The sequence below is a fragment of the Platichthys flesus genome, chromosome 3 (genome assembly GCF_949316205.1).
Source record: "Platichthys flesus chromosome 3, fPlaFle2.1, whole genome shotgun sequence".
Taxonomy (NCBI): Eukaryota; Metazoa; Chordata; class Actinopteri; order Pleuronectiformes; family Pleuronectidae; genus Platichthys; species Platichthys flesus.
Window position 1 is genome coordinate 622508 of NC_084947.1, and position 15977 is coordinate 638484.

General features: G+C 43.5%; 2 protein-coding genes and 1 non-coding gene across 3 annotated transcripts; all 3 read left to right on the forward strand.

Moving 5' to 3' along the window:
• Nucleotides 1-56: 56 nt before the first annotated feature.
• On the forward strand, nucleotides 57-8742 carry LOC133935299 (spindlin-1-like). Its single transcript, XM_062381238.1, has 8 exons — nucleotides 57-206; nucleotides 1054-1185; nucleotides 2344-2678; nucleotides 3324-3372; nucleotides 3593-3687; nucleotides 4033-4188; nucleotides 4394-4627; nucleotides 5690-8742. The coding sequence occupies exons 3-8, from the start codon at nucleotides 2627-2629 to the stop codon at nucleotides 5887-5889; spliced, it is 786 nt and encodes a 261-aa protein (XP_062237222.1). The 5' UTR covers nucleotides 57-206; nucleotides 1054-1185; nucleotides 2344-2626; the 3' UTR covers nucleotides 5890-8742.
• Nucleotides 8743-10462: 1720 nt separating this feature from the next.
• LOC133950916 (small nucleolar RNA U13) lies at nucleotides 10463-10559 on the forward strand. The gene has a single exon (XR_009920440.1). It is a non-coding gene; the product is annotated as a small nucleolar RNA U13 (small nucleolar RNA).
• Nucleotides 10560-11647: 1088 nt separating this feature from the next.
• On the forward strand, nucleotides 11648-15323 carry mak16 (MAK16 homolog (S. cerevisiae)). The gene is made up of 10 exons (XM_062381239.1): nucleotides 11648-11821; nucleotides 12451-12500; nucleotides 12990-13099; nucleotides 13204-13268; nucleotides 13452-13603; nucleotides 13766-13820; nucleotides 13917-13991; nucleotides 14082-14183; nucleotides 14282-14347; nucleotides 14649-15323. The coding sequence occupies exons 1-10, from the start codon at nucleotides 11807-11809 to the stop codon at nucleotides 14853-14855; spliced, it is 897 nt and encodes a 298-aa protein (XP_062237223.1). The 5' UTR covers nucleotides 11648-11806; the 3' UTR covers nucleotides 14856-15323.
• Nucleotides 15324-15977: the final 654 nt, after the last annotated feature.

The window sequence follows — 15977 nt, forward strand, 5'->3', positions numbered from 1 at the left end:
TGTCGGTTCCCGTTGAGCGGCGGCACCGACACTGACCGACCGGGAGGAAGCAGGTCCACCGACAGGCTCAGGATGTGGCAGGAAGGCCCAGAGACGACCTGCGCCGGAGTCTGAGTGGATCACTATTTGGCAAGAGGCAGAAAGGCGGGACTCGGCGGAGGAAGATTTTTTGTCTTCAGCGCAAAATCAGCGTCAAGATAACCATGGTAACACATCACACATCCTGCCGGAGCGTTTCAAAATAAGACACACTGAAGTCACGGGTCAGTGTGTCTTAGAAACATTGTTTTTAGATGTCAACGTTTTGAGTTTGAATAGTTGTCGAGCTGCAGGTTTAATATTTTCTGGACTCTAAGATTGTTGTAGCTTTCCATTCTCTGAGACACATTTTGTGACATTATCTTTATTTCACTAAAACCTGACTTGATAGATGTTAAACTCAAGAAATACAAAAAAAATCCTAGTTCGTGATCAGTGTTTTTATTTGTGTTGTGAAAAGTTCATCAATTGATAAATATCTGTATAAAAAAGACCAGACTGACTAAGCCACGTAAATCTTAAAGAAACACAATTAACCAGTGTTCAAAAATGTATTTGTTAGTGTGTTCTGGTCACAACAGACAGTGTTAAGCTTAGAGGAAAACTACATAAACATAGACTAGTAATTATAATTGTATTCATATAAAACCTTCCAAGCAAGTTAACATACACATACACTCCACATGTTTCGTTAGAGATAACGAAACATGTTAGAGATAACGAAACATGTGCATTAAAACCATATTTACAAACATGTACAGATATGTACAGATATAAATCATCAGTTAAAAGAGCGTTTCTGTCTCAGTCTTTTAAAAGCACAAGTTTCTGGATCAAATTTACATAAAAGGTTTGATCTTTTCATGGAATCCATGGTTAGCAGAGCGTAATGAAAACTGCTTGGTTTGCGCTTCGATGTATTCATACTATGGACTGCATTTAATGAAAGTGTCTGTGTAGTTATTAAAAAGACAAAAATCGCATTGCATCAAAATCCTTGTTTTTATTTTGAAGGTCAGGCCGCCTGGTTTCCGGCGGGGCCCCATCTTGGCTCCGTTATCTTGACGCAGCGGGAATCGAACGGAGGTAAAGCGGATCGATTCGCAGCCTCGGCGGTTGATCGGGTTCGTGCGGGGGCGCTGATCGGTGAGTCGGTGTGAGGCTGCGGCCTCCGGCCCCCGGTGCCTCCCGGGGACCGGGCCGTTCGTCGGCTTTGACCTGTTGGCAGGAGTTAGCTTAGCATCAGTGTTGTGCTAGCTCCCTTTGTTCGTCTGCGCCGTTTTTGCACAGATGCGGGTTTTTTGTAAATATCGGTGCAATATGGCGGCCGAGTGCGGACAAATGAGTAGGATGACTGCGAAGCTGCAGGGGAGGGGGGGACTGTGACCTCTCTTCATCTTCATCCTCATCCTCATCTTCACCATCAGCTTCATCTTCATCAGTCTCATCCTTATCTTCATCTTGATCAGCGTCATATCCTTCATCACCTCAAGCTTCATCTTTATCCTCAGCTTCATCATCTTCACTGCAAGCTTAATCTTCTTCATCATCTTCATCTTCATCCACCAAAACAACCAACAACACAGCAGCTGTGTGTGTGTGTGTGTGTGTGTGTGTGTGTGTGTGTGTGTGTGTGTGTGTGTGTGTGTGTGTGTGTGTGTGTGTGTGTGTGTGTGTGTGTGTGTGTGTGTGTGTGTGTGTGTGTGTGTGTGTGTGTGTGTGTGTGTGTGTTTGTGTGTGTGTGCGTGCGTGCAAACTCAGGTGGGGTCACTCTTGATCCTGGTCTAGTTCTGGTGTGATCCATGTGTGTTGTGTTGTTGCTGTGCAGCATGTTTCTGTTCAGTGTCAGTGATAGTAGTTGTAGTAGTAGTATTTGTAGTTGTAGTATTTCCTCCAGTCTACTTTATTCTCCAGTTCTTTGACCCTGAGGGGATTTGACAGATTCAAGGGTTCAGAACTTTCTGATCTTTTTCATTCAATTTGCAGTTTTGAGTTCAAAGTGAAATCTGAACTTTGAACTTTGAACCTCTCCTCCGCTGCTCTTCAGACATGCAGCAGGATGGAGGCTACGACCTTTGACCTGAGGTTGTGACCTGTGTGGTGGGGGGGTTACCAGCTCTGAATCTCTGATCAGGTTCTGAAAGGGGCTGAGACCGACTCCTGATTGGTCGAGCTGGTGTATGGACGGCACCTTGTTTGTTGATAGATGTTCTTAATGCAGAGTTTCACGTGTGTATAGGATATTGATTATTGATTATTGGTCACTGCTCATTGATTGACTGGTGGTCCCGTTTCCCTCCTCAGGCTCAACGCAGCGTTTCCTCGTCTCCTCGGCCTCCAGGTGTTAGTCTGACCCCGGCCTGGATGCAGCCTGTCCGGAGCCCAGCCTAGGTCCTGGTGCTCCTTCTTTCCCTCCACCCCCTCCCTCCTTTCCCTACCCTCCTCCCCCCTGCTCCCTCCTTACATTCCCCCCTCCCCCCCTCTCACATCAACACACCTGAAGTGACCTAGGCCTGTGTCACACACATCCACTCCATTATTTAACCTGGACCAGCAGCCTGGCGGGCTGCCCCCTACAGGTGGATGAATGAAGACCCCATTCAAGAGCCCAGCGGCCCCGCGGCCCCGACCAGAGGGCGGTGAGTTCAGCCTCTTTTAAACTTCTGCATCAGAGCTCGGCCGTAGGTTCACCACGGGTCAGAGTCACGCTGTCATTACACCGGAACACTCGTGGCGGTAGAGTTTTTATGCGTGGGGGGGGGGGGGGGGGCTCTGAGTAAGGGACACGTCCACGGGTAGGCTACGGCGTCGCTTCGACGTAGAACGATGAATTGGGTTTCACACTGACACACACACACACTGACACACACACCTGTTTACAGAAATACTGAGAGAGTATTCCATGATGCATTTCAGTCATCCAATCACAGAGCTTCACGTTGGGTGATGCGTGCAAATAAATAAAGACGTCACATTGTAGAAAACCAGCTTCTTCTGCACAGCTGCACCAGCTGAGGCTCATGGGTAATGTAGTGTTTGGAGCCGCTCAACAAAAAGACAGAAACAAAATGTAAAAACCGCTCAGAAGGAAAACGTGTTGGAGATGATGCAGGAGAGACTCCAGGTTCACAGCTGACGTAGTTCAGGAGGAAATGAAAAATGGTTTTAACTGGACTGAAGAACAAAACCCATGTGGTCCCTGAACGCACCACCGGTCAGTGTGCTGCAGATACTGATGTTACTGTGTGTGTGTCTGTGTGTCTCTGTGTATGTGTGTGTATCAGGACATTCAGGTGTGTCTGCAAACATGATGAAGAAAAAGAACCCGCACAAGTAAGTCTTAAAATAATACAATCTTGAGATAAATGTTATAAAATCATCTTCTCTCTCTTCTTAACTTCACTTGTCTTCTTCTCTTCTTCTCTTCCTCTCTACTGTTGATCCAAACTCTTCTTGGTCTTCTTCTCCTCTTCCATCCTTCTCATCTGGTTCTTCTGATATCCTCTTCTTCATTTCACCTCCTCCCCTCTCTCCGTTGTGGCTCCCCCTGCAGGAAGCAGAGGACCAGTGTTGGTCCCAGTAAAACTCTGTCTCCGCCCAGGAGGAACATCGTGGGCTGCAGGATCCAGCACATCTGGAAGGAGGGAAGTAAGTGGCATCTAACGTGAACCGATAATCCTTTATTACCCAGGAGGGCGCCACCCAGTGGTCGAAGGTTGTTCATTTGTCAAATGTCCTCCAAGCTGCTACAAATGTTCAGTTGGACCCTCAGATGAACGGCTCTGGTTGGAGGAAGCAAACACGCAGCAGGTGTTTGGAGTTGTAGTTTCTGATCATGTGTCTGTAAAGAATCCACTGTCTGATTTATGAATGGTCTGGAGGAATCTTTACACCAGAGGTTAGGGTTAGGGTTAACCTAACCCTAACCCTAACCCGCCTTGTTTGCTGAGCAGAGATGAAATGTGAGCGTGTTGTTTCTCTGCTTCCTGTCAGGTAAGTCGTCTCAGTGGAAGGGGACGGTCCTGGACCAGGTCCCCGTAAACCCGTCCCTCTATCTGATCAAATACGACGGCTTCGACTGCATCTACGGCCTGGAGCTGTACAGTGACGAGCGGGTGGTGGGCCTGGAGGTGCTGCCCGACCGAGTGGGTGAGGACCAGCTGGATTCAAGTGATTGATTAATGTCCAGAAACAGATAAATATGAAGGAACATGTTTGAATTAGGAACAGACTCTTTTGTATGTTTAAACAAAACATTTAGAAAACTTGTAAAAAGAAGTAAAGTAGTGAAAAGTGTTTCTGTTGTGATGAAGCCCTGACAGTAAAGACTGAGTCTGTCTTGTGATTGGTCCAGCTCCGGCCCGTGTGAGCGACTCGCTGCTGGCCGAGACGATGATCGGTAAAGCGGTGGAGCACATGTTTGAGACGGAGGACGGGCCGAAGGAGGAGTGGCGGGGGATGGTTCTGGCCCGGGCGCCCATCATGACGACCTGGTTCTACATCACGTACGAGAAAGACCCGGTTCTCTACATGTACCAGCTGCTGGACGACTACAAGGAGGGAGACCTCCGCATCATGCCCGACTCCAGTGAGTGACCCGGTCTCTGTCTCGTCCACGCTCTCAGGCCTTTGTCCAAACTGGACCTGTAGATGAAGGAGGGCTGATCGATTATGTAAAAAATCATAATCACGATTATTTAAACGATTATTAATGTGTCCTTATTCTGAAGTATACGCTTTATTCTTTAAATGACTGTAACCGGAAGTACCAGTCACTTCCAGTCACAAATGTAAATGTCCCCATCTGCCCCCCCACTCGAAGCACACAGACAGACAGACAGAGAGAGAGAGAGAGAGAGAGGGGTGGGGGATGGCTATGAGGACCATCATCATTTATTCCAGAACCCCGACTTTGAACGGGTTAGATCCAACAACAAGCGGAGAGTCGCGGGCTGACCGGCACGGAGACATGTGGGTCCGGTGGGAACAGCCATCGATGTGTTTGACAGATGGTTCCTGGGACAAGTGGAGCCTGAGTTTACCTGTGTGGAAGAAAGCAAAAGGTTTTCTGATTGGTTAGTTATTTGATGATATAAAAACAGGCTGAAAATCACCTCATCAATATTCAGTGGCATGTCAGACGATGAGAGGAGTGGTGGAGGGAGCCTTCCTGCTCAGTGAGACTCTGGATCCCTGTGGGGTCTGTTCACAACTTCCTGTTTCTCTACAGTTGCTCTAGTGAACTGGGTTTGATCCTTGGTGATTAACAGAGCCAAGAAAATAACACCCACAACCTGCAGGAGCACAGATCACAGAGCAGAGCTGCCGTGAACAGGCCGGACTGAAATACCACTTCACTCACTATTCAGAACACTTCTTCAGTGGAAGCAGGGAGACGCTTGGACGAAGGCAGAAGGGGGCGTGTCTCCTCGCCACCAGGTCACAGAGGTTTGAGTGAATCTCCCGCGAGCCTGAGCCTCGGACCCTTTAGCGGAGGAGCTCCTGTTCAGGGGTTTTGTGTCGTACAATGCAGTTTGCGTTTCTCACTGACTCACTAACAAGTTTTGTGAAACTGAAAGTTTGTTATGAACCTGGTGTCATTTCAAAATAAAAGAGCATGTGAATATCCATCCTCTGTTTGTGTGTGTAGACGACAGCGTGGCGGCGGAGCGGGAGCCCGGCGAGGTGGTGGACAGTCTGGTGGGCAAACAGGTGGAGTACGCCAAAGAGGACGGCGGGAAGAGGTCGGGGATGGTCATCCACCAGGTGGAGGCCAAACCCTCCGTCTACTTCATCAAGTTCGATGACGACTTCCACATCTACGTCTACGACCTGGTCAAGACGTCCTAAGACCAGGAGACCTGGTCCAGAACGTCCCGCAAAGACTTCACGAGTCCTGATCCACCCCACCATTAACCCCCAGCCCCCCCGCCCAGTGAAGACGAACCACAGCTCGGGTTCAAAACGTCCTGAGACTCATCTCGATCTGTGGAGACGCCATTATTTCTGTTCTTTACTCTCGTCTTTGATGAAACGCCTTAAAAACAGAAAAGAACCAAACGTTGGGTTCAGAACAACAAACCAGCTGCAGGTGGTGAGACGAGCGGGGACTCATCCTCTCTGTCCATTTACAGACGACCAGTGACTCTGCGTCTGGTGTGAATCCTGAGGGGACTCGACCCTGAGACCTTCCAGTCGACACGTCAACCGAACGTCTCGTGGTGGGCGGGGCTTCAGCTCTGAGTCTGACGGGGTCAATGAAGGAACGAGACGTCAGGAACCCCCTGAACTCTCCGACCCATCAGGTTCCATCGTGTCTCCATGAGGAGCACGTGTCCAATCACAGAGCATTACTGCCCCGCCCCCCCGCTGGTCCCCTGTTGACTCACAGCCGCTGTGGAGGACCCGGAGGACACACACTCTGGGATCTGTTTGTGTTGATGGCCTTGAGCTGCCGTCAGGTCGTGCTGCTCCCGACTGGCGGATCCATCAGGACACTTTTAAGTTGAACTTTTTTTAACTTGTTTGTTTCTGTTTCAGCCTCAGTTTCATTTTTCAACAAAAAGCTTCGACTTGTGTGTTTTTTTTATTTTCATCGGATGTTTTTATATTTGTGCCAAAATATTTCCAGAAAAGTATTAAGTGTTTTTGAGCCTCGGTGAAAAAGATCGTTATGATAATGCTGCATCAGTTACTGATACTTTAAACACCATTTAATAAATGACTGTAAATGTGAAATACTGGGGGGGGGGGAGCGGTATCTCCTCATCAGATCTTAATGGTAGAGAATGTCCAAATTTGTACGTTTCTCTGGGTTCTGAATTGATCTGTCCACAAGTTTAATAAAAACCGAAACAAGGTCAGAATAAGAAGTTATTCCCCCTCACTGATGCCCCGCCCCCCCCACTGCAGGTTCCGACGCTGGACGTTTAATAAAAATCGGCAGTTTTTCTGTTTTCACATCGTGGAACTGGAACTTTGTTTTCTCTGTAATTCTCAGTTGTGTTCCAGCTCTGGATTTTCTTCAATCGGAAAGTCGAGGATTCATCTGTTTATTGTTTTTATGACTGTAACATGCCGACTGACAAATCACTTCACAGCTCCCGATAGAGAGTTCAAGAATTCAGACCAATGGGAGCTTGAAGAAACTTTCTCAATCATCTCACATCCCACCAATCCTCCGCTCCGAGCCCATGTAGCTCCACCCACCAAACTCCTGATGCAGAAACTGACGCATTAACCTGAAAAGAAAATGTTTCAAAAAAGATTGTCTCTCTGATTCCAACTGATTTACATCGAGAACATGCCGGGTGAGAATCTATAATCTGTAGTCCACAACATCTAGAACCTTATCTGCTTCAGCCCTGATCTGGAATCTGCTGTTTGCAGACGTCCTGACAAAGTGAATCTAGAAACTGGAGACGCTGGAAAGTTTATTCTGTGGAAGTTTTGAAAAAATATCTCCTCATCATGGAACCTGTAGTTTCTGATTCCAGAACAGGAAGAGTCTGGCTCAGGACGGGATGGTGGTTCCACAGTTTATTAGCATCCTCTTCTAGAACCTGTGGTTTGTGTTCCGTGTTTAGAACCCTCCCACTCTGACTTAAAAACAATGCTTTTCTGAAAGAGTTCAGAATCTAGAACACAGCTGGTGTGGATGTTTGTCTCATGTTGTTTAGAACAATTTACTTAAATCATTTGTTCTGGTTCTAAAATCTGTTTTTTGAACTTTCTTGAACATGCGGTTTCTCGGTAGCAGCCTCACGTTCTGATTCTAGAACACATTCAAAGGTTCTTCATGTCCAGAGGAGTCATTTTCAGAGATCAGAACAAAGCTGTTTTGTGGATGTAAATGTTAGAAAATGTCCGAACTGTTCTGGAATCAGAAGCGATCAGTTTCAGAGGGTCAGTGATCTGGGGAGGAATCAGTCAGTAGCTTGACAGAAAGTTAAAGTTAAATGTCTCATCTGAAAAGTTTCTCACGTCAGACACTTGATGTCGTCAGCTCGGAGCAGCTGGATTGTGTTTGATTTTCAGATCAGGATTAATTGACGAATTGAATGAATTGACAAATGAACAGAAAACAGTAACAACCACTTTGTGATTAAATATAAAGACTCGTCCTCTGAGGTTTGTTGAATCTCCTCATGCTCCTCGATTCACTTCGTCTGACGCAGAGAAATTATTTTATTACTTTTACATTTAACGTTAATGTGGATATAGTTGAGAGGGTTACCCACAATGCATCTGTCTTCAGGCTAAAAACCACAGGATGTTTGGAGTGTGTGTGTGTGTGTGTGTGTCAGCCTGTTCAGAGCAGTGTTGTTTTTGCATGCCTCTATAGCTCTGTGTAAATCGATGTGAGTTGCATGTCTGTGCAGTTTTCAGTTGATCAGCTGATTCTGTCGTCGTCGCTTTGGTGCCTTTTCATTTCAGTTCTCTTTTTTTTCTCTGTTACATTTTGTACTTTGTGTCTGAGGCTGGTATTTTATGGTTATTGAGCAAAAATAAAAAAATAAAAAGAAGAAATCCCCGTCCAAACAGAAGAGACATCAGTTATCATGAGGAGTGGGAGGTGATGTCGGCTGTGAGTTCTGTTTCGGTGGATTGTCCCTTTAAAGAGTGCCAAGTCCAGATGCCAGTGTTGTACAGCTCAGTGAAAAACTCACTATTTACTAAATAAACAGTTTCTGTTGTTTTTCACTGCTGACTCTGTTTCTTCTGTTTCCTCCAACAGCTTCAAGACAGACACAAGTTCAATAGGTCTCAGTTAATTAGATCTTTGTCAAAATAAAGTATTAACAGGACTATCTAAAAATACTTAAGTCAGTTTAATCTACGTAGTTAGGGTTGTTGTATAAATAAATATCAAATACATTTTCATTTACAACTTGAATCCTGGAAATTAAGAGATTTTTCTCCAAATGACTTCCATTGGTTTTGTCACTTAGTTCAATGAAACTATCAAGTTATATGTTTGTCAATAATCGAGTAATGATTTTTTGAAAGGATTCATTTAACAGATGGAGAAGCTTATGAATCACAGCCTCGTTAATTTAATCAGATCAACGCAGTGAGACTGAAAAGACGTTTGAATGAAATGAATGTAAATAAAATAAGAGACTGAATCAGACAAATTAGTAAATATACTTAGAAAATATAAATGTAATGTAATGTCATATCTATGTGTGTGTATATATATATAACGTATATGCACATCTTTATATATACATTATGTTTCTATATAATTTATAGATTAATATTTATCTAATTTATTAATGTTGCCATATTTATCTAATTTACTAATTGTGAAATCAAAATATATAGTCACATTTCAAATTAATGTATTTATATGTATTATGATTTTAATACAAGAGCTGGTAAATAATCAATATCATCTTTATTAATCTGTAAAAACTGTTTATGTAAAAATACTTTTACATTACTTAAGTATAAAGCTGAAGGTTTTATGCGTAGGTTGTCCTGGTTGCTGTGGGATCATACTCGTTGCTGTGGGAACATACATGTTGCTGTGGGAACATACATGTTGCTGGGTTTTATATGAAGTTTCGATCACTGCCTTTGACACCAGACAGTCCAGACAGTCCAGACAGTCCAGAGAGTCCAGACAGTCCAGACAGTCCAGACAGTCCAGAGAGTCCAGACAGTCCAGAGAGTCCAGACAGTCCAGAGAGTCCAGACAGTCCAGACAGTCCAGAGAGTCCAGACAGTCCAGAGAGTCCAGACAGTCCAGACAGTCCAGAGAGTCCAGAGAGTCCAGACAGTCCAGACAGTCCAGACAGTCCAGAGAGTCCAGAGAGTCCAGACAGTCCCGGCGCTCTTCCCTGCAGGTCCCTCATCTGTAGTGTCCGACTCCCGGCCTCGGTAAACTAACCAGGGATAAATCCAACAAGAGAAGTCTGGGAGGGAAGTAGAGAGTTGAATTCTGCGTGGACAGATTCATTTGCGTTCACTGTCAACGATGCAGGTCTACCTGTATGCTTGATATGTGGCGAGGAATTAGCAGCAAAAAATGTAAATTTAAAGACATTTCCAGAGTTTAATCTCAGGATTGCTGCATAAACCCTGTTGTTCATATTTATATATGTACTTTATGCTGCGGATGTATTAAGTGGTTTTGCTGTGAAAAGGTCTGTGGTGCAGTTTTCCTCCAGTCCACCAGGATTTGCTGTTACATGTATTTTCAGCGAGGGGACTCCCACAATGCACCTCTCCAGGAGTGAACATAAAGTGTGTTTAATCTTCAGTTACGTCAGAGCAGAGCGTCAGCAGCTGATGGGTCTAGATGTTTTTATTAAAACGAAGCGAACAAGATAAAACGTGTTTGGAGTTAAAGTTATGAAACCGTCACTCAAACCGCTGGAGAGGAACATAAATACGCTCAGCGCCATGTTGCTGTCTGATCCTTCGGTTCATGAGCATGATGAGTGGTGACGTCACGTCTGTACGTGACAGGTGCAGCCCAACTTGTTACGCAGTGCGCCTCAAACCAGCTGATCACGAACCGAGGAGCCAATCAGATTCTTGTAAATAGAAACCGAATCTAATGAAGAGCCAAACAAAGCGTACATATAAATACATGTAAAGAAGATATAACGAGGAGCCAATCGGAGCTTATATATATATAAATATATTGCAAATGATTTTATAAATCCCAAATTAAATATATATGGTAGGATTAGAAAAGACAATCCTTTATTAGTCCCACAAAGGAGTCAAACGGCCTCAGAACGTAATAAGTCCGATGAAATACTGAAGTGATGAATATAGATAGATAGATTACTTTATTCATCCCCGAAGGGAAATTAAGTCGTCATAGCAGCCGGTACATTTGAATACAATAAAATACAATACAATAGAATAAAATAAAATAAAATAAAATAAAATAAAATAAAATAAAATAAAATAAAATAAAATTTAAAATATAAAATATTGCGGTAGAAACAATAAAAACAGAAACACAAGATAAATGGGTAGATAAGGTGCAGTGGCAGATGATGGTAAGTACTGATGATATGATGGTAATGTTATTGTTACAGTATATATATAAAAAATAGTACAGTATATATAGTATATAATATATATTTATATATGAAAGTAATTATACCAATATAATAATAGCAGTATATAGTAATAATAGCATCAACAGTATATATATATAATAATAATAGCAACAATAATAACAACATGTACACATGTATAAATATGTGTATATAGACTTATCTATACAAAGAATATATAAAGAGTATGATATAATATATGATATATAGTACGGATATAAATATAAGTATTTGGCGATACAATAGATAATATGATATACTATGAGTGGACAGAGGTAGAGGAGTTGTACAGTCTTATTGCGGTCATATACAAACTGTGACTGATTCATATTGACAGAGTGAAGCGGTGACCGTGTGAATACAGAAACTATTCAAACAATATATTTGAAATATTCCTTCAAAGTTCCTCCATTATTTCCCGCAAACATGAATCATTAAAAAAACAATTTATTTACTCATAATCTAATTTCAGAGGCGTTTCCAATTTGTTCATAGTATCGCGATACTTCCTCGCATTGACACCCCGTCACGTGATCCCGTTTGGACATCGAAACAAAGATGGTGGCCTCCTGAGCGTGCACGCGGCTCCACGGACACTAACACTTCGTTATTTCTTCTCGTTAATTCGCTGAATTTGATTCGAACGAGCTATAAAGTCCTCTCGGACCCTCTGAGACGCTCCCACAATGCAGTGCGACGACGTAAGTACGATGAACCGACACGAAGCTGCTGCTAACGTGCTACGTGTCCATGCTAACGTTAGCTTAGCGCTAGTGACTGGGACCTGCTGGTTTTGTGCTGCCGCTCAGTTTCTGTTCAGCTCGATCCGGCACACCGACACTGAGTCTGTTGATCACACTGCTTCTCCTTCGTGTCTGTGGCCCTCTGAGGAGTCACCGACAGCAACAGACACGATGCGGGACCTGCTAGCAGCACGTTCGGACTCCACCGGCCCCACGTGTTTCACCGCATCGGGTGTTTACGAACAAATAAGACGATGGTTATTATTTTCCGTGCAGTGACGTAATGTTCCGGTGTTAGTCTCTATCACGGACTCTGGTGCAAAGTGACGTCAGTATTCAAACACATGTATCTGACCTCAGAACAGTTAGTTCTGTAATTCGTGGTTTGATCTGTGGAGCACCAGAACCAGTGAACCGGTCTCAGAGCCCGAACTTCACTGGTGAAGAATCTTTAAACCAGCAGGTCAATGTCCTCAGATCAATAAGGAACCTGATCACTAATTTCTGATTAATTTAATCGATCAATAAACCGACGAGTCTGCGTGAGAGAAGTTTCATGTGTTTATTGTGACTTCTGCCCCCTGCAGGTCATCTGGGACATTATAGGAAACCAATCGTTCTGCTCCCACAAAGTCAAGTAAGTGAATCTGCTGCTCGTTCGTTTACTGATTTATACATATCATCACTGATAATCTTTATATAAAGTCACTGATCATCTTTATATAAAGTCACTGATCATCTTTATATACAGACACTGATCATCTTTATATACAGTCACTGATCATCTTTATATACAGTCACTGATCATCTTTATATACAGTCACTGATCATCGTTATATACAGTCAATGATCATCTTTATATAAAGTCACTGATCATCTTTATATACAGTCACTGATCATCGTTATATACAGTCACTGATCATCTTTATATACAGTCACTGATCATCTTTATATACAGTCACTGATCATCGTTATATACAGTCAATGATCATCTTTATATAAAGTCACTGATCATCTTTATATACAGTCACTGATCATCGTTATATACAGTCACTGATCATCTTTATATACAGTCACTGATCATCTTTATATACAGTCACTGATGTTTTCTCCTTTGTGTTTTCAGGACCAAGTCTCAGAACTTTTGTCGTAATGAATACAACGTCACCGGGTTGTGTAACCGCTCTTCGTGTCCACTCGCCAACAGTCAGTACGCCACCATCAGGGAGGAGAAAGGTGAGTCATGTGATCTGTGTCATTCAGAATGTTTAAGAAACGCTGACGTCACTGTTCCTTCATCAGTTTGATGAAACGATGACTCATGAAACGTGTCGCCACAGGTCAGTGCTTCCTCTACATGAAGGTCATCGAGAGAGCTGCGTTCCCCGCCAGGATGTGGGAGAAGGTGAGTTCCAACCAATCAGAACACAATGAGACCGAGATGTTTCCCATGATGCTTATCACCTGTCCCTCGATGTGTTCATCAGTCACACGTCTCCTCCGGCTCTTAAAGGAGAAACACGCAAAGTGTTAAAGTGAACACTGTAATAATGTGTGCGTTTCTGTCTGTGTGTGTGTGTCTGTGCAGGTGAAGCTCAGTAAGAACTATGAGAAAGCTCTGGAACAGATCGATGAGAATCTGATCTACTGGCCTCGGTTCATCAGACACAAATGCAAACAGAGGTTCACTAAAGTCACTCAGTATCTGATCCGCATGAGGAAACTGGTCCTGAAGAGACAGTGAGTGGACGAGACGACTCAGCACAATTCAGAGACGACTCAGCACAATTCAGAGACGACTCGGCACAATTCAGAGACGACTCGGCACAATTCAGAGACGACTCAGCACAATTCAGAGACGACTCAGCGCTGATCTCTAAAACTCTTCTTCTCTGTTTGCAGGAGGAAGCTGGTTCCTCTCAGCAGGAAGGTGGAGCAGCGGGAGAAGAGGAAAGAGGTGAGTCCACGTCAGACACCCGGCCTCTAGTGGTCGCACGCCAGCGTCACAGGTTAGAGTTCCTGCTTATTAACCTTCTTCTTGATGTGTCCGTAGGAAAAAGCCCTGATCGCCGCTCAGCTGGACAACGCCATCGAGAAGGAGCTGCTGGAGCGACTCAAACAGGGAACGGTACGAGTCCGATCCGCCGGTCCTCACAAGCCGGGACGGGATCGGTGTCGGTCCTAACGTGTGTGTTTGTGTGTGTTTGTGTGTTTTCAGTACGGAGACATCTACAACTTCCCCGTCCACGCCTTCGACAAAGCTCTGGATCAGCAGGATGAAGAGAGCGAGTCTGAGGAAGAGTCTGAGGAGGAGGAAGAGGTGACGGAGAGAATAGATTCAAAATGTCTCTTCGTTGAGTTTCAGTCGTAAAATCCGACGCGGTTTGATTCTTTGTATCTTTGTATCTTTGTCTGCAGGATGTCGGGAAGAGGGAGTTTGTAGCAGGAGATGAAATCGAGGAGAGCGACCTGAGCGACTTCGAGGTAAAATCCAAAATCTGAGGTTTGATGAGAAAAATGTGAAATTAAAAAATGTGAGAAAAGTTCCCGACACGGAGACTCTGTCACGTGGGACTAAGAAGTGGCCTCCGGAGGTTTTCTGGACCAATCAGTGAAGGGAAAAGAAACGTTAAGACAGGAAGGATTCTGTCTCCGTCCAGAAGGAGACTCGTCAGTTTAGTTAAAAATAAAATAAAGTTCGTAAAGACGAATGTGACTGGAGGATTTAGAACAAACGATGAAACAGAATCTGTAAAAAGTAAACGTTTGTGATTCCTTCTCTCAGGACATGAACAGGCTGAAGACGAGCAGCGATGAGGAGGAAGAGGACGAAGAGTCGAGTGAAGATGAGGAGGAGATGGAGACCGAGACGAAGGCCAAGTCTAAAGGCAAAGCACCGGCGAGCGGCGCAGCGGCGAGGAAGAAGCGAGCGTACGTGGAGATCGAGTACGAGCAGGAGACAGAGCCCGCCTCCAAGAGCATGGCTACGTAGTGATGTCGGCTGTCAATCAAACTCTGAGTAGAGACTCTTTCCAACTCACAGGAAGTTGTTCCGTCAGCGCTCGACCTCGATCAGCTCCACGCTCCTGAGATTCAACAAGTCGAAGCCTTTTCCCCGAGACGCTGAATAAATACACAAATGATCAGTGAGTGATTAGTGAAACTTGTCTCAGTCATTTCTTCTCTCAGACCAAAAGAAAAGTATATAAACTGATTATTATTTACACATTTAAATCTATAAACCCATTATCTGGTGTGAGAAGCAGGATCAGTCGTCGGGTTCAGAGACTCTAACTTTGTGAATCAGGATGAAACCGGTTTCAGTGACGTTTGTTTTTCTGTTTTCATTATTTTAAGTTTCTGTTCTGTTGAATTGTCGGTGCTTGTTAAGATGATTTACGTGTGTGTATCAACTTACTGTTCATAAAAATAGAATAAAGAAATATTTGATAAATCTGAACCTGATGCATTTCACCCACAACCAACACGAATCAGCCTCAGTTCCACAAACATGAGGTTAATGCATCTTTACTGGAGAACCTGTTTGATCTTAATTCTAACTTGACTCGTTTATTTTTCTTAATATCAAAGTGCTTAGGAATCCATTTTAATAATCATCTGGAGGAGTCGACACGGAGCAAATATCATGAAAGAGCTTTGAGTTTATATAAGAACATTTCAGCCTCAGATTATATTTGATAATAATTAGAACTCTGAAGCTTCACGTTGGATTATTACATTTTTATTCTGTATCGGAGAATTTAAATTTCATGCAAAATTATAAATATCGGTATATAGTAGTTTATAGTTTCAAACTGAATGTTACAACTGAAAACATTTTAAATGCATAGACATTTTAATTGATGCAATTTTCACATTTCAATAAGTCAGGAAAATGTTCTAGTATATAAATCTTAGCAGGAAAGAATCAAAAGTATTAGTCATGAAATCATAATTTATAGTTTTGAAGTAGTTTAAATCATAAAAACTGTTGTTGACCACAAAGTCGAAGAAGTTGTGAGAATGTTTATGATCAAATGTGTTGAGTGACGTCGTCGGTGCCATGAATGAAAACATCTGTAAACGAAACGTCATCGAAGAAAAGTGAATTTGT

Coding starts and splice junctions, on each gene's coding strand:
- mak16 (XM_062381239.1), top strand. Junction 13,604..13,765: donor AAACTGGTCCTGAAGAGACA/GTGAGTGGACGA, acceptor CTCTGTTTGCAG/GAGGAAGCTGGTTCCTCTCA. Junction 14,184..14,281: donor AGTCTGAGGAGGAGGAAGAG/GTGACGGAGAGA, acceptor CTTTGTCTGCAG/GATGTCGGGAAGAGGGAGTT.
- LOC133935299 (XM_062381238.1), top strand. CDS start 2,627: ATGAAGACCCCATTCAAGAGCCCAGCGGCCCCGCGGCCCCGACCAGAG. Junction 2,679..3,323: donor GCGGCCCCGACCAGAGGGCG/GTGAGTTCAGCC, acceptor TGTGTGTATCAG/GACATTCAGGTGTGTCTGCA. Junction 3,688..4,032: donor GCACATCTGGAAGGAGGGAA/GTAAGTGGCATC, acceptor GCTTCCTGTCAG/GTAAGTCGTCTCAGTGGAAG.